Source organism: Ranitomeya variabilis, chromosome 5 (genome assembly GCF_051348905.1).
Source record: "Ranitomeya variabilis isolate aRanVar5 chromosome 5, aRanVar5.hap1, whole genome shotgun sequence".
Lineage (NCBI taxonomy): Eukaryota > Metazoa > Chordata > Amphibia > Anura > Dendrobatidae > Ranitomeya > Ranitomeya variabilis.
This window is the reverse complement of record NC_135236.1, coordinates 625048236-625067072: the sequence shown is the minus strand read 5'-3', so window position 1 is coordinate 625067072 and position 18837 is coordinate 625048236. Positions and strand designations below refer to the sequence as shown.

The following is an 18837-nucleotide window of genomic DNA, read 5'->3' as shown; positions in this document are numbered from 1 at the left end:
CATTTTTCCTATTTCTAGAAACCCCCTTTAAACTTAATTTACCTATATCTCCATTAGTTTACCTCTACGCTCCAGGTAACGTCATGGTTAGGTTATTCTTTGACATGCACTGTAATAAACGTAGCGAGGACACAATTAGCAGGTAGAAGTCTGAGGAGCTCAGATGCTTTAATATACAGAGATTCTTTAACTCCAGCAAGTGTTTTGGCATTCTGAACTACAGTAATACTCTTTATGCCATTTTCTTTCCTGCTGAAAAAGGTTGCCATGGAGATAGAACTACGTGGCCTTTGTCTGGAAACAATGTCCCCCCAAGGGATCTCATCAGACCAAGCAGAAGTCAAAGATTTTATGATCTGAGCCACAATGTTCTTCCGAAAACCACCTGAAAACTGTTCATTAGTCCAACCAGGCAATTCAATTATTCGAAAAAAAATGTACCGTATTTGTAATTTCATTCATGGTCTACATTCTCCGTGATGTCCTTTATCTACTGAATTCGTTTTTCCGCTGTAGGGGATTAAACACGAGAACATTTCTGAAGGTTTATATAAATCGTACAAATAACTACTACTGTGCACGCCCAGTAAAAAGCAATACAAGTAATTTTTTTTATTAAAAACATTAAAAATATTTTTGGACATTAACCCAACTTGGGAAATTTGCGGTTTTTGGCTTTTATTTCTCTTCCCCCAGGAGTCATGTCTCTTTTTTCCTTTCGACATAGCCATAAGAGGGGCTTTTTTAACCATATAATGTACTTAAAAATGAACAAAAAAAATCCAAGTGTAGTAAAACAGTGAAAAAAAGTCAATTTTCCCACTATTCTTTTTCAGTTTTGATTTTACTGCCTTCATTATTTGGTGAATATGGCCAGGCAGTATTATTTTTCTGGTCAGTAGCAGTGCAGTGATATCAAATTTTTAAGGATTCTTTTATACTGTAGTGGTCAAAAAATAATTCAGAATTGTATTAGAAAAAAAATTGGGTGGGTTTTTGTCACTATTTTCTGAGACCCAGACCAACATATTCCAATTAAACAAACCAAAATATTATATTTTTGCATCATTGCAGCTGTGTAAGGGCTTGTTTTTATTTCCTTTTGATCACCTTTTTTTTCTGATATATTTTTGAACAGTAAATACAACATTTTGATTTCCATTTATTGCATTTTTTTGAGTAGTGTGGTGGCCAATAAACCGCTGTTCTTGTATTTTGCCACTTTTCTTTCTTATTTGCACTTAATGTATGGTTAAAATAATTTCATAGATTTTTAGACTTGATAGATCAGACTTTAATGGACGGTTTAATTTTTATTTTATTTAAAGGGCAATGGGGAGATGATTTAAACGTTTATATTTTTCTTATAATTTTTAAAACTTTTTTTTTTTTTACTTTATTTTTTAAGCCTTATTATGAACTTGAACGTGCGATTATTGATTGCTTACACTATATATAGCAAAACGACAGTATTGCACTATACAGTGAAAATTATGGCATTCTATTAAGTCCACCAACCAGCTGGGCTTCAAAGGGACACAAAGGCAGACACCCAGCTATCAGGATCAACTAAAGATGATTGAACTGTTTGAAATTCAGATTCGCTGGCTTTACTGAATTCTCCTAAAAAAAAATTATTTGCTAAGCATAAATTTGTCCCAAATTTCAATACAGCAAAGCCCATAATTGTCATAAAAATACATGTACAACACTCAAGGGTCTCATAAGACTATAATGAACCTCTTTAATGCACCCTGCGACAAGGGGTAGGCATGGTACTCACCTGTCTAGGATGCTACCTCTTCCCTACCCAAGGCCTTAGGCATTCAGCACAGTGACAGCTGGGCGCAGGCATACAGAGGAACAGGGTCAGTCACTGATATCGCTCACCACTCTCTCGGCCCGGCCTGTGCCCTGATGGTCAATCTCTCTACTCAGTTGTATATGCCTCTATGAGATGCAAATACAATTGATGTGCCGATGCACAGGACTGGAACAGAGGAGCTGTAATTAGCCTCCTGCTGTGTCGGGAATTCCAGCAATCCACAGGCTACTTCCAGCTTGCTACTTGTTGGAGAAGGTACTTCAGATGTCACGAATCAGTGATGCCATCGCACAATCAGGCGCCCTCCGATACACTTCATAGAAGAGGAGATGGTGGACGGGGAGCTTGGATTAGGTGAGTGTAAGCGTTATTTAATTCTAATATTACAGGGGAATATGAAATGAAGGGCTGTGCAAGGGGGCCATGAAATAAGGGGATGTGCAAGGTGAGCCTGTGGTGCAGGTCCGCCATCAGGGCATTACTGCCCTGACGAGCGTATGGGGCCCGATGAGCAGAGGGGACTCGCATCGGGCCCCATCTCTTCTGCTCATTGGGCCCCAGCGGCAGGCTTCTGCCTTTGCAGTAACTGAACCTGCGTCCGAGATGCAGGTTCAGTTAAACTCTACTGCCAAGCGGGCCCGCATGGCAATAGTTAAAAGCCGCCAGCCAATCAGAGGCTGGCAGCTGACATCAGCATGCACATCGCCGGCGAATCCACGCTTGAAATGCCTGAAGGGAACATCGCCACAGGAATGTGGCCAGGTAAGGAGAAAATGTGTTTTTTTTTTCATTTTTATTGAAAGCAGCGAGTCCGGGGCAGAATGGAGACACGGGGGCAGGATGGAGACACGAGGGGTAGGATGGAGACACGGGGCAGGATGGAGGACGTCATCGTAAGAAGATGGGAGGCCCCAGACCGGACAACGACACCCATTGGACCAGAACAGAACCGGGACCGCCCCTGGGTGAGTATAGTCTAACCTTTTTTTTTCATCTTTCAGGATACATCGGGGGCTTATCTACAGCATTACAGAATGCTGTAGATAAGCCCCTGATGCCGGTGGGCTTAGCTCATCTTCGATTTTGGGGGTAACAGGTTCCCTTTAATACCGTGTATTGCCTCCTCTAACATCAATGACAGCTTGAAGTCTTTTGTGGTAGTTGTAGATGAGGTTCTTTATTTTCTCAGATGGTAAAGCTTCCACTCTTCTTGGCAAAAAGCCTCCAGTTCCTGTAAATTCCTGGGCTGTCTAGCATGAACTGCGCAATTGAGATCTCCACAGTGTAGCTCAATGATATGCTGGTAATATTTGGTTATGGTCTGTTGGTACTTGTCTGTAATATTGCAATATTATTATCTTGATATAATAATTATTTAATCTTATATAGCAATATTATTGGTGTTACTAGAAATATTGGTCTTTTAGAAGATCATGATTTCCTCCAGGCAGGGTAATATTAGTAATATATTACATCTGAGGCTCGGGGGTCAGGGACAGCATGAGCCTACGTGATTTCAAATGCCAGGGCTGAATTTCAGTCCCAGTCTGTCCCTGTTGTCAGCAGTTTTGTTCTCCTCGAGATAAGCCACCACCAAACATGTCTAGTTGCGATTATCTCATAGAGAACACATGAGCACTTGGCCAAGCGAGCTCCTGGGTTTGGGAAAGACATACGAGATAGCTGCTGAGACGAACAATGGATTGGCCGGACAGTCATGTACTATGCATGACAGGCTTAAGATCAGGTCTTCCACTGATTCAGGTGGATTTCACATTGACCTTTTATAGACTTCTCAGTGCTCTGAAATTAAAATGATTGAAAAACCTCTTATTGCTTATAATAAACTGGACAATAAGGGGGCAATTTGTCAAGCCCTGTAGTTTACTCCAAAGTTGCAAATTTAGGTGCATGCTATTTTGTGACTTCTTGCTGTGCTTCTGTTTTCAAAAGTACTGAGAAAAGTGTATGGAGTTTAGAAGAAGGAGGTACGGGTTCCCAGCAGAACAACATGACAGAAATGTGTGGACATTATTGCGCCAATGTGAAACAACTCATAGCTTGGCACAGACTTGCCGGTGCCTTCATCCCATTGTACATTTCAATAAGTTGTTTGCGTATTAGAAAATCAAGACTGCTCGCTTTCAGCATCACCCCTGACCATTGGTTATGCGTGGTACTGCCCCTTAGCTACATTTATTTAAATGGGGCGGTGTTGCAATACCTGACACAAGTCATGGTCAGGGGAGCAACGGTTTATGAAAAAAAGCAGACATTTTATTCTAATTCTGGACAACGCCTTTAAACTAGCATAGGAAAATCCAGTCTTTTGTAAATTATCAGATCAACATATGTCCAATAGTACCTAGGGCACTTCACAATAGAAGCAGAGCGAAACGCGCGTCGGGGCAGAGGGATGCCCGGGAACCTCCACCTACCCATCACCTGGTATGTTTTAACCCATATAATGATTGTAATTATGACACTATAGTGATTGTTCACAGCCATATGTTTAATGATTTATATTTGGGACAATTCCTTTTGTAAAAATGTGTATATTTGCCTAAATTGGCAATATTTATTGTGAGTATTGCATTGTTTCATTGGTATGATATTATAATTTTGGTTATTGAGCGTTCATATTGCATACTGTTTACTTGGGGTTATATTTCATCAGTGGGTTTGTTTGTAGGAGATCCTGGGGCAATGAGCCCCTCTTTTTTGGATCTAGCACCTTCTCTTTATGATGCTTTTATTGATATATAAATAAAGATATATTTTATTCAACAAAGTACCAGTGTTGGGGACCCTTTGTTTTCACTCAGAGGTTTCCATTATGTGAATAATGATTTAGTGTGGTACATTAACCCTTTTTGTTACACGGGTTGAGTTATTTGGGGCAAACCATTGTGATTGATATGTCCAATAGTACCTAGGGCACTTCACAATAATGAAACAACCAATCCCATATGAAAATACATACAGGATAAAGACAAGATCCCAAAAATAATATAAAAAACAATATTTTATTAATCACTTATTGAAAACCACATATAAAGTAAGCAAAATGCCGTTAGGGGAAGCTAGAGCACACCATGAAAAAAATGTATTCAAGGGGGAATGATATGTAAAAAAATACAATAAAGGTATTAAAACATACCGAAATAGATGGGGAGCAAATTTATTTCTTGTATAGTCCAAAGACCTCAATAATACATGTTAATAGCATCTTGTTTATACCTCATTATTCCTGAGGGATTTTTGGTTACTATTTTTATACAGATATATTTTCAGCTATATTTATTTATATTTCTATATATGGGTTTTGCAGATGTTATTAAAATGTATTATTGAGGTTTTGGACTATACGAGATATAAATTTGCTCGACATCTATTTCGGTATGTTTTAGTACCTTTATTGTATTTTTTACATGTTATTCCCCCTTGAATAAATTTTTTTCATGGTGTACTCTAGTGTTCCCTATCGGCATTTTGCTTATTTAATATGTGGTTTTTAATAAGTGATTAATAAAATATTGGCTTTTATATTATTTTTGGGATCTCTTCTTTATCCTATATGTATTTTCATATGGGATTGGTTGTTTCTTTTGTAAATTATGTATAAAACTAAAATGCTTCACAAGTGGTGAGAAATCATGGCATTAAACTGCACCTAGTAGGCCACAGCAGTAGATACAGAACTATCAAGGACTGTATGTAGTGATGATAGGGTTCTAGGTATAATAACAGTGATTGTAGCATGGCCACTGACCTGCAGCTCCTTCACTGCTTCCGCCAGTTGTATGACTGCACTTTCCTCCAGGGCGTTATCACTGAGAAGCTGGGATCGCAGATCTTTAATCTTTCCTCTAAGTTTGCGAGCAGTTTCCTCAGGGTCCCAGCGCGTTGCTGAAACTTTTTTTGATATTCCTCTGACACGATCGGCTACTGACAGAGCAGAGAGGATTTCCTTCCCAGACAAGTCTGAAACAACAAGGATAGCCTTCACAACAAGGATAGCCTTCACAACTTTCACACCCCACAATGCCTCATTGCCGGCACAGATGGGGTAGACGTGTGACACATGAGGGTTAGGAATCTAACTAGTTTGTGGAACTACGTATATTGGATGGAAGGTAGTCTATATATATATATATATATATATATATATATAATTGTCTAAGGTCCACTTCCGTCTGTTTGTCTTTTTGTCTGTAACGGAAATCCAGCGTCGCTGATTGGTCGCGCCTGGCCGGCCGTGACCAATCAGCGATATTGGGACGGGATTTAAACACCCCTTCACTTTTTACTATTGATGCTGCCTATGTAGCATCAATAGTAAAAAGATATAATGTTAAAAATAATAATTAAAAAAACAAAACATGATATTCTCACCTTCCGGCGTCCCCAGCAGCTTTTCCCGCTCCTCACAATGCTCCGGTCCCAGTAATGCTTTGCGATAATGACCCCAGATGACGTAGTGGTCTCGCAAGACTGCTACATAATCACAGGTTATTGCTGCAAAGCATCACTGGGAACGGACCTGGCGGGAGCATTGCTAAAGGCCTGGGCTGGATCTGGGGGCCGCCGGAAGGTGAGTATATCACTATTTATTTATTTTAATTATTTTTTAACAGGGATATGGTGCCCACACTGCTATATACTACGTGGCTGTGTTATATACTACGTGGGCTGTGTTATATACTGCGTGGGCTGTGCTATATACTGCGTGGGCTGTGCTATATACTACATGGGCTGTGCTATATACTACGTGGGCTGTGTTATATACTACGTGGGCTGTGTTATATACTACGTGGGCAGTGCTATATACTATGTGGCTGTGCAATATACTACATGGCTGTACTATATACATGGCTGTGTTATATACTATGTGGCTGTGCTATATACTATGTGGCTGTGTTATATACTATGTGGCTGTGTTATATGCTACGTGGCTGTGCTATATGCTACGTGGGCTGTGTTATATACTACGTGGGCTATGTTATATGCTACATGGCTGTGCTATATGCTACATGGGCTGTGTTATATACTACGTGGGCTGTGTTATATGCTACGTGGCTGTGCTATATTTCTCTGCTGTATCTGTGCATCTTGAATCGTGGTATGTGTTAAAGGGGGAGCCCACTGAGACTCTTTCACCCGGGGCCCTCAAAAACCTGGAGCCGACCCTGGCTTCACTGATTGGTCGCACCCGGCCGGGCGCGACCAATCAGTGGCAGGTGCAGTCTGGCCGCGAATTGGTGCTGGATTTGAACCACGCTTCGCTGATCGGTACCGCCTGGCTGGCCAGCCGAATCCTGTGTGTTCATTGCATTATTCTTAAATCTTTATAAATAAACTACATTCATATTCTAGAATACCCGATGCGTTAGAATCAGGCTACCATCTAGTATTTCCCTAACCAGGTAGAGTCCTGGAGGCAAACAGTCCATTGTATGTTTTTTTTTTGCATCATTAAAAAATGGGCAGGGCGCAATAACATTAAGTATCAAAAATGTTATGTTTCTACGGAATACTAGATTTTTGTTTAATAAAACATATCTTTGGTCAAATTTACCTTCAATGTTCAAGCAGGTAAGTAAAATAGTCAAGCTGTTTCCCTCCAAGGCTTCTTTTAAAAGTAATGGAAGTAATCTCTCGTTTCGTTCAGTTTTTTCTAAGACATGTAACAGTGGCCATGTGCTGCTAAAGGGAGCAAAGGATAATCATTACATGGATTATAAGAGGTAGTACCAAGAGCAAATGAAGAACAATGCTGTTAGGAAAATCAAGAGTTAAAAGTTAAAGCAAACTGGATTTCCAAGAGATGTTCTCATAGCCGGGACAAAAGGATGTTTGTAGATTTGGACTTTTCAAACACCTCTTTTTGGGATAGAAACTGCGATCTTGGATTTATACAGAACTTGTGGGTTAGATAAGCAGGCATAGCCAGGGGAGACAGTTCAAGACGGCATAGTCACTTCAAGTATCTTTTGTATGATAACTAACATTGCAAGAAGTTAATTACGCAAATTGATATTAACCAATAAGAAATAGACAAGTATATCTGAGTGACTATATTGTGTTCCTTTATGACATAATCTCCCAAGGCCTCTAATTGAGTATTGACTCGGTAACATGTTGTGAGGCAGTGACCCTTGTTACAGCTAGGGAGCGCTGTTTGTTCTCCCCAGGATGCGCACAGAGGCGTAGTGAGGCCATGAGGGGACGTTGTAGTTGCAGGTGTAGCTGTGATTACAATTGTTAAAAGCCCTGTAGTATAGAGAGTTGAGTCTGAGGAGTCTCAGGTGTGTTAGGGCCAGAGTGAGGCCTGACAACCCACAGCATACACAGTGGTGCTGCTGTCCACGATGACTGGTCACAGATGTGGACAGGTTTTGTGCCCGGAGTTGAACCGGAGGTAGACTGTCCTGTGCCCGAAGGAAGGACTGGCATGTGTCACAGCTGCAGACAGGAGGATGTCAAGGTCTGTGTACGGCGGTGATACAGCGGTGCAGGACACCCACGGAACTAGTCAGAGGAGAACTAGCGTATGGAGTGCTGCAATCTAAAGGATGCTGTTATGAACTGGTGTGAATTGAACATTGATAATATGCACAGAAGTTATATGCTTGGAACCTTTTCTGTGTGAAGATAACGCATTGAAGAGACTTTTATGTTTGGACTTTGTGGGTCATCACTGGCTACCAATGCACTACAGTGTTCAGTAGTTGTTTGGGAATTGCCGCTATCCTGTTACTTCTATTTCCATCTTCTGCTCAGACTTTCGTGATTTCCATAATTTGCATCTGCTCAGGTTAACCCATCGATTGCTGCAAGCTTAACAAACTACTACAACAATCTACTTACATTACTGCATCTTCTGCTTGTTATCTTGCTGCAAGCATCAAGAACTGTTTTTGAGACTATTCTCACTATGTCACCATCTGCTATGGATTGTATAAACTGCATCTGCTCTATTTAACCGATCTGTGTCTTTTGGTGTTTACAGCTTCACTTATTTTTCTGCAATCCAGCATAACCTATTGTCCAAGTACTTGTTGTTCTACATACCTAAGTTCTAACTTGCCTTGAGTCCATGTGTCCACCCTGACTTGCGACTTCATTAATCAACCTCACCAGTTGAGCCTAAGAGAATACTCATGTCATGGATTCCAAAGGTGCAGCAGCAACACCATTGCCATTGGATATGGAAGATATATCTGGACTGGTTTTGAAACTTGCTGTGAGACAGCAGGAAATTTTCTAGGATGTGCAAGACATCTCAGCACGTATGTATGTGTTACACACCAGGGTCCTGGTTGTTACAGTGGCATTGCTTTCCTTATGGGGAGAGTGATGTCACGCTTGGAAGCGAGGGAGGATCTTCTTTATCAGGAAACCACAAGCATACAACATGTTCACACTCCAGGCCAGAAGGGGAAGCTCAGATCCAGCTTGTAGGTGGCTCCCCTATATATATATTCTGGTCTGGAGAAAAAGTCAGTTAGTTCCTGTCAGAGAGACAGAGGGGAGAGAAGCAGAGGGGTCATGCAGCCACAAGAAGGTGCTGCAGCTCCTGAAGGACAGAGACAACACAGAAAGATGGACAGATTTGTAGAGAGCATGCAGGAGAGCGAAGCACAGGCGAGTGACAACTGGGGAGAACAGCTGCGATTTGGCTACCTCCCTGAGAAGCGCAGAAACCGGTAGCCGGAAGACCAAGGTTGTGAGGGACTCCAAGACTTACAGCAGAAACGGAGGATCAAACCGCACATAAGACAGAATCGGTTTGTTGGTTAGAGCGGCTTTCACATCCTCAAAGGCCTTTTGTGGTTGAGGACCCTAATGAATGGGACGATTCTTGAACTCTCGAGATGTGCCTCTCAGCAGCTCGTTAAGGGACCGACCAAATGTGCAAACCTGAGGATAAACCGTTGGTAATATCCCACTAGTCCCAAAAAGGCTCTCGCCTCTTGCAGTGATTTTGGCTGAGGCCACTTCTGGATGGCCTCAATCTTACTAGCAGCAGGCTGTAATCCTTCAGGAGTCACCATATGACCCAGGTATTCTGTAAGGTCTTGGAACAATTGGCATTTCTTGGGTATGACTTTCAGGCCATGGTCTCGAAGTCGCTGCACGACCTGTCGTAGTTTTTGCAGATGATCATCAGATGACGTCCCAAACAGCACCATATTGTCCAAATAGATCAACGCTCACTCAAATTTCAGGTCCCCCAGGAAATGTTCCATTAGCCATGGAAATGTTCTGGACGCATTTGAAAGACCAATGTAATAGAATAAAAATCCGGCACTCAAAAATTCATGCAATTTTAATTATTTATTTTGTGATCCCAACACAAATCAATCCATAACGTAACGTTTCGGTCTATTTGACCTTCATCAGACTAAGATACAGAAAGAAAAAACAAAGAATAAATAATAAATCCCAAATCCATATTATTATATATACACCAAATTCATCAAATACAATAAATCCCACATGATACATACATAGCAATTTAGAATCATGTTCATAATTTTGCAGCAGCTATTTATATATAAGGCTAAATTGTTCACCAAGGTTTCACGGATAATTATATTTGTCTCAAGCCCAGCAAAATACAGCATTTTAACAATAAAAAAATAAAAGAAAAAATCCAAGATCAATTTATTTCTATAGCCCAATCCCAGCAATCGATGATATACGGCATAGGTATAGTTGATAATTAGAGTAACTCCTGTCAAAAGAGATGCTGCACATATTACATAATGAATATCACATATCGCACATCCTTCATAATCCTATAGTCCTGTCCTGTCCTATGATATCCCATATAATAAATAAAACCCAAAAAATAAGGCGCTTACCACTAGATGCAGTGACAGAAAAAAATGACCTATAAGGAACATGTGACTCCATCGGGAGTTCTACAAAAGGAAGTAAAAGAAAAATTCAGCAAAAAGAACGGAAAAAGAAAGAAAGAAAAAGATAAAGTGCATATTCCAGTTAGTGTCTAAAAGTGCTGGTGGGCAGGAGGAGCTTACCGCATAAGTGTCAGGTGGTCCAAATGTTGCTGACCGCAGGGAGCGGCGTGTGGTATGTCTGCATGCCATGCTGACACCGCGTCTGTGCTAAATAGCCCTTAACCCGGAAGTGACGTCAGAATAAGCGACTGAAACGCTAGGTGGAACGCAACAAAGAAATCGGCGCTACAGGAAGTACGTCACCGCAGTGTCTAAGGGTCAGAACTCCTCTATGGAACGCTGTTATGGGACGCAGAAGTAGGCGGTGAATCTCCCAGTGAAGAAGGGAAGTCAGAATCCACAGTGAATCGAATATTCAGCGCTGGAACATGCGGATCAGGTGAGTATAGTGTAAAATAAAGAATCAATTGGCTGCCTAAAAGGAACAGAAAAGTAAAAAGAATAATTAAACCAGAATGAATAAACTGATATTACAATGAGCATCCTTTATTCCTAATGTGAATAACATCAGCGGATTACTAACAGCATAAATTATACCACGCATCATTTTTTCTTGATATGAATATATGGGCTATATCTGAATATATTACATAATATCTCACTGATTGCTAGGATTGGTATAACATATAAACAAGAAAAAATAAAAAAGTAATTAGTAACAAATGGCGCAAAAACACCACACTTGATATTAGTCTCTGGGTCAGGAATTTAACATTAATAAACATCTATAACTTTAATCCTAACTTTGAGGATAAATCAATCTCAACTAAAGTATTAGAAGAGACCTGTAATATTAAAGTCCCTATTCAAGCCCTTGGGTTCCAAACTTTGTAAAAAGTGGATCCAATAAGCCTCTCTTTGTAAAAGTCTTTTATTTAGGTTGCCCCCTCTTCTATTCAGAGTAATCTGTTCACTAAAAACCATAATTGCGCTACCGAATGTCCTGCCTCATGAAAATGATGTGGAATCGGAAGGTGATATTTCCCACACCGAATGTCCGATTTGTGATGTGAAATACGATCCTTGATCGCCTGTGTTGTTTCACCTACGTAATTTTTGCTGCAGGGGCATTTTATCGCATAAACTACTTGTTTAGAATCGCAAGTAAAAAATCCTTGGATAGGGATATCGGTACCTCTCAATGGATGTGAGATCTTAGGACCTTTCAATACATTAGCGCACTGTGCACATTGTAAGCACGGAAAAGTCCCTTTCCGTGGTGTTTGTAAAAATGTCTGTCGTGCAACACTAGAAGGTGAACCGATGTCTGCTTTTATGATTTTGTTCTTTAAATTACTCGGCCGTCTAAAACAAGGTAAAAAAGGAACTTGAAATTCTGGTGTTCCTGGGAAGCTATCCTGCAATATATGCCAATGTTTGCGGATCTTGTTGTGGAGTTTATACATATAAGGATGAAATGTATGAACCAGGGGAATCCTCCCAGATGATCCTGAACTCCTGTCTCGGCTTACATTATTACGGCATTGGCGCAATATATGACGTGGATAGCCCCTTTGTATGAATTTATTTTTCATCTCATCCAGACGCTGCGAACATAAAGTTGAGTCGCTTACAATCCTACATACCCTTTCAAACTGGGAACGAATGTCCGATTTGTGATGTGAAATACGATCCTTGATCGCCTGTGTTGTTGCAGCGCCCCAGAGTCCTGGTCATTGCAGTAATGTCGCTCTTCCACAAGGGGGAGTGATGTTATGTCTGATGGTACTAAAGGAGTTCACCTTGCCAGGTATCACAGTCACACACTACACTTTACACTCCAGTCCACCAGGGGGAGCAAAGCTTCTATCTACTAGGGCACTCTTCACACACAGGTAAAACTGGTGGGTTGGATAGGAAGTTAGCAAGAGAAGCAGACTGGGCTTCGACCAGACAACATCGAGGGAGAAGCAGCCTGGGTTTGACCCAGGGAGGTCCTGTCAGGGGTGGGATCCTGACAGAGGTCTAGCAAGAGATAGAACGTTACGGAGCTGCGCCTGCACATCATTGCGGCAGCATCCTAAGAAAGGACACGAAGCAAAGTATATTGTGGAGAGTGAGAACCGAAGTCACAGCACAAGGAGATAATACCGGGAGGAGTCGTGCCCCGAGGTCAGCAGCCTCCTTCCGAGGCACGTAGCCGGTGGCCAGAACACCGAGGGAGTACTGACTCTACGCATTACTCCAAACAAAGGCAGGACAGTCAATTCCAAGTTGGCTGCCCAACCTAAATACCTAAGAAGACACGGAGGCAATTTTTTTACCTTGTTTTAGACGGCCGAGTAATTTAAAGAACAAAACCATAAAAGCAGACATCGGTTCACCTTCTAGTGTTGCACGACAGACATTTTTACAAACACCACGGAAAGGGACTTTTCCGTGCTTACAATGTGCACAGTGCGCTAATGTATTGAAAGGTCCTAAGATCTCACATCCATTGAGAGGTACCGATATCCCTATCCAAGGATTTTTTACTTGCGATTCTAAACAAGTAGTTTATGCGATAAAATGCCCCTGCAGCAAAAATTACGTAGGTGAAACAACACAGGCGATCAAGGATCGTATTTCACATCACAAATCGGACATTCGGTGTGGGAAATATCACCTTCCGATTCCACATCATTTTCATGAGGCAGGACATTCGGTAGCGCAATTATGGTTTTTAGTGAACAGATTACTCTGAATAGAAGAGGGGGCAACCTAAATAAAAGACTTTTACAAAGAGAGGCTTATTGGATCCACTTTTTACAAAGTTTGGAACCCAAGGGCTTGAATAGGGACTTTAATCTTACAGGTCTCTTCTAATACTTTAGTTGAGATTGATTTATCCTCAAAGTTAGGATTAAAGTTATAGATGTTTATTAAATTCCTGACCCAGAGACTAATATCAAGTGTGGTGTTTTTGCGCCATTTGTTACTAATTACTTTTTTATTTTTTCTTGTTTATATGTTATACCAATCCTAGCAATCAGTGAGATATTATGTAATATATTCAGATATAGCCCATATATTCATATCAAGAAAAAATGATGCGTGGTATAATTTATGCTGTTAGTAATCCGCTGATGTTATTCACATTAGGAATAAAGGATGCTCATTGTAATATCAGTTTATTCATTCTGGTTTAATTATTCTTTTTACTTTTCTGTTCCTTTTAGGCAGCCAATTGATTCTTTATTTTACACTATACTCACCTGATCCGCATGTTCCAGCGCTGAATATTCGATTCACTGTGGATTCTGACTTCCCTTCTTCACTGGGAGATTCACCGCCTACTTCTGCGTCCCATAACAGCGTTCCATAGAGGAGTTCTGACCCTTAGACACTGCGGTGACGTACTTCCTGTAGCGCCGATTTCTTTGTTGCGTTCCACCTAGCGTTTCAGTCGCTTATTCTGACGTCACTTCCGGGTTAAGGGCTATTTAGCACAGACGCGGTGTCAGCATGGCATGCAGACATACCACACGCCGCTCCTTGCGGTCAGCAACATTTGGACCACCTGACACTTATGCGGTAAGCTCCTCCTGCCCACCAGCACTTTTAGACACTAACTGGAATATGCACTTTATCTTTTTCTTTCTTTCTTTTTCCGTTCTTTTTGCTGAATTTTTCTTTTACTTCCTTTTGTAGAACTCCCGATGGAGTCACATGTTCCTTATAGGTCGTTTTTTTCTGTCACTGCATCTAGTGGTAAGCGCCTTATTTTTTGGGTTTTATTTATTATATGGGATATCATAGGACAGGACAGGACTATAGGATTATGAAGGATGTGCGATATGTGATATTCATTATGTAATATGTGCAGCATCTCTTTTGACAGGAGTTACTCTATTATCAACTATACCTATGCCGTATATCATCGATTGCTGGGATTGGGCTATAGAAATAAATTGATCTTGGATTTCTTCTTTTATTTTTTTATTGTTAAAATGCTGTATTTTGCTGGGCTTGAGACAAATATAATTATCCGTGAAACCTTGGTGAACAATTTAGCCTTATATATAAATAGCTGCTGCAAAATTATGAACATGATTCTAAATTGCTATTGGGATTTATTGTATTTGATGAATTTGGTGTATATATAATAATATGGATTTGGGATTTATTATTTATTCTTTGTTTTTTCTTTCTGTATCTTAGTCTGATGAAGGTCAAATAGACCGAAACGTTACGTTATGGATTGATTTGTGTTGGGATCACAAAACAAATAATTAAAATTGCATGAATTTTTGAGTGCTGGATTTTTATTCTATTACATTGGATATAGGGGTTGGCATCCCTTCTCTGAGCACCTGATCTACTAAGGAGTGACGTGTCAGTCTATTTGCATTTGAAAGACCAAACGCCATCCTGTTGAACTCGTAGAGTTCCATCGTGAAAATGAATGCTGTTTTTTGTCTTGCCTTTCTCTGCCACTGAAACTTGCCAGTATGCAATGGCCAAGTCAAAGGTGGAATAGTTCTTATCTTGACCCAGAGTGGATAACGTTCCTTCGATTCGAGGGAGAGGATAGGAGTCCTGTACTGTGTGAGCATTTCATTTTCTGTAGTTGATACAGAATTGCAGGGACCCATCCATCTTACGTACCACGACAACTGGAGCCGCCCAAGGACACTGGCACTCTTGCATGACCTGGTTGTCCAATATGCTGGCCACCAGGTTCTTTACTTGATATAGTTTTGGGGGAATATGACGATAGCGCTCCTGGATTAAAGCTGAAACTTCTCACCATCTGCTGAATGACCCTTTGAGTTGGCCAGTGGGTTGTAGTGCGTTGACAGTACCGCTGCCCGTCCCTTCCTTAGTGAACAGATGGTGATCCAAATCCCGTAATATGTTCATTCCCAAGTTCACGCCCATTCCCCTCCTCCAGAACTACTCCTTTGGTTTTGATTTCTTGGCCGAATAACTTCACTCTCATCCATACGATTCCCTTCATGAGCAGCAGCCATTGTTAGCTGCTGTACGACGAATAATGCTCTGTGACAAAGTCACTGGCACAGTACTGGAGAGGAGGTATGTTTCGCTAAGGGTGTTAGTTTCAGTGATAGCAACCTAGCAGACCAAGTGCTGAAAGGGGCTAATCAGCCATGTTCAGTGTTAGGTTGATTGAACAGCTGTAGAGTGGGAGGAGTCCAGAGAATAAATAACCAGCCTTCTAGACCATTCAGTGTGGGGTGGTCCTGGAGGTGGGAGCTCTGGAGCTGTGTTTTCATGTTATGGGAAGATGAATCTTTTGTTATTTGTTCCTCAAGCAGGCAGATTCCCGTAGCAACAAGGACTGTGCTATATGTTTTTGTTTTCCTATTAGGCCAGGAAGGCAAGGTTTGTTTTGCTAATATTGCACTGGTCTATGCAGTATTTTTAATAAATCAGTGGAAGATTTAAAAAGACAACGTTCCTGTGTCTACTTCTATGTGCAGCCAAGTGAGCCGATCTACCACAGTTGATGCTTGAAGTGCGGGCACAAAAAATAAGCTGTCACACAGCCCCATATCCTGAAAAAAATAAATGTTACCTGTTTTGGAAAATGGTGATAAATACATTTTTTTCTTACAAATTCTCAATTGTTTTTCACCACTTAAATAAAAAAAACTATACATGGTTGGTAATAATCACTCACACAAAAGAACATAAGAGATCATAAAATCCCCAGAGATGACCATTCCCAAAGTATTCAGTAGAAATAAATATTAAGAATTCCAGCTTCTTAATTATTAGACCAAAATAATAAGACTCAGTATAACAAGGTTAAATTATATGCACCAGTACTTAAATGACCAGGTACTGTATGTAACAAATTGAAAGGTTATTGAAATGTAATGTTCTTGTTTATTCTTAATAAAAACCTATTTAAATAAAAAAAAAAAAAATGACCAGGTACAGCAAAGTCATATATGTACCAGAATCTCAACCTACACTGATGCAACCAAATATGGCAATATGCATAACATACAGGTGCATCTCCCAAAATTAGAATATCATCAAAAAGTGAATTTATTTAAGTTCTTCAATACAAAAAGTTAAACTCATATATTAGATAGAGTCATTACAAGCAGAGTGATGTATTTCAAGTGTTAATTTCTGTTAAAGGAAATCTGTCACCCCAAAAATCGTATATGAGCTAAGGCCACCGGCATCAAAGGGCTTATCTACAGCATTCTGTAATGCTGTAGATAAGCCCCCGATGTAACCTGAAAGGTAAGAAAAACAGGTTATACTATAATCACCCAGGGGCTGTCCGGGTTCGTTTCGAGTCCGATTGGTGTAGCGGTCCAGGTGCGGTGCCTCCTATCTTCATACGATGACGTCCTCTTCTTGTCTTCCTGCCGCAGCTTCAGCGCAGGCGTACTTTGTCTGCCCTGTTGAGGGCAGAGCAAAGTACTGCAGTGCGCAGGCTCCGGGAAAGGTCAGAGAGGCCCGGCCTGATGCCGGTGGCCTTAGCTCATATACGATTTTTAGGGTGACAGATTCCCTTTAATGTTGATGATCATGGCTTACAGCTTATGAAAACCCAAAGTCATTATCTCAGTAAATTAGAATACTTTACAACACCAGCTCGAAAAATGATTTTAAAATCCGAAATATTGGCCTACTGAAATGTATGTTCAGTAAATGCACTTGTGGCGCCCCAGGGTCCTGGTCATCACAGTGGTATTGCATTCCTCCAGGGGAGAGTGATACTACATTTGGAGGCAAGGAAGGATAACTGCATCCAGGTATCACAAACATGCAACACATTCACACTCCAGGCCACCAGGGGGAGCTTCTTCTCCTATTTATTAGGTCACTCCCCATATATATATATATATAACTGGTAGTCTGTAGGGGGAGTTAGTGAGTTGCTGGCTGAGCTCAGCTCAGGTAGTTCCAGACATCTGTCTGAAGAAAACAGAGGGTCCACGGAGCTGTGCATGCCCTAAGAGCTGCAGCTCCCAGAAAGAGACATTTTGAAGGCAGAATTGTATTGCAGCAAGCGTGAAGGAAGTCAAAGCAAAGGAGAGGATACCAGAAGGTGACCATCCCCGAACAGGCTACTTCCTCCTGAGGTGCAGAACACTGGTAGCCAGAAGTACCTCTACGCCTTATTTCAGAGACCGGCAGCACAGCTAATTGCAGGTTACTTGTCCGCACCTACACCCAGGAGGCACGGTGACACCCCACAGAGCCGGGTTATCTAAGAGACCCTATAAACAGGCTCAAGTCACCAGTCATACGGGTTTTGTCCTTTCCTATACGGGGGACAGAGAGAGAGAAACACCACATCTGTGAGACCCTTATGTGAAGCCATAGGCAGTAATTGACTACACCACTGCAGCGCAAGGGAAGGCTACTGATTTCCACCTGGACAAGGGGACTCTGGACTTTCCTCCAAACTGGCCGGACTCTGCCTGCCCTGTGATCTGGTGCTCTGGACTGTGGATGCTGAAGTCTTCAGTAAAAAGTAAAGAGACTGCAACCTTGTGTCCTCGTTCTTCTCTGCGCCTCTCACCATACCACCATCTACACACTGGGAAGCTCTGGAGATATACTTCACCTGTGGTAAGGCATACCATCCAGCTGCCATAACATCACCCCAGCAGACCCCTTTAAGCAGCGTCGGTCAGCCTGACCGAATACCACAGGTGGCGCCACGAACATAAACCTTATCCTTTTAAAGACCTTTTCATTTTATATGGATGTCAGCCACCATGACATTCCCCTGTGAACCGCAGGACCCAGTACTGAGTACCCCACGGCCCCTGGGGGCGCTCCACACTCAATACTTGGTCGGGGCTCTTTTGGCATAAATTACTGCATCAATGCGGTGTGGCATGGAGGCGATCAGCCTGTGGCAATGCTGAGGTGTTATGTTAGCCCGGGTTACCTTGATAGCAGCCTTCAGCTCGTCTGCATTGTTGGGTCTGGTGTGGTGGAATCTATGGGGTTAAGATCAGGCTAGTTTGCTGGCCAATTAAGCACAGTGATACTGTTGTTTGTAAACCAGGTAATGGGACTTTTTGCAGTGTGGACAGGTGCCAAGTC

At 41.5% G+C, this 18837-nt stretch overlaps 1 protein-coding gene across 1 annotated transcript in view; it reads right to left on the bottom strand.

Annotated features, from left to right (window-relative positions):
• LOC143773894 (uncharacterized) overlaps window positions 1–18837 on the bottom strand; it is a 101788-nt gene that overhangs the window by 36066 nt on the left and 46885 nt on the right. The window contains exons 4-5 of the mRNA XM_077261193.1: window positions 7404–7531; window positions 5598–5809 (exon numbers count right to left, since the gene is read on the bottom strand). Of these exons, the coding sequence (XP_077117308.1) occupies window positions 5598–5809; window positions 7404–7531 (340 nt within the window). The remainder of the gene's footprint in view (window positions 1–5597; window positions 5810–7403; window positions 7532–18837) is intronic.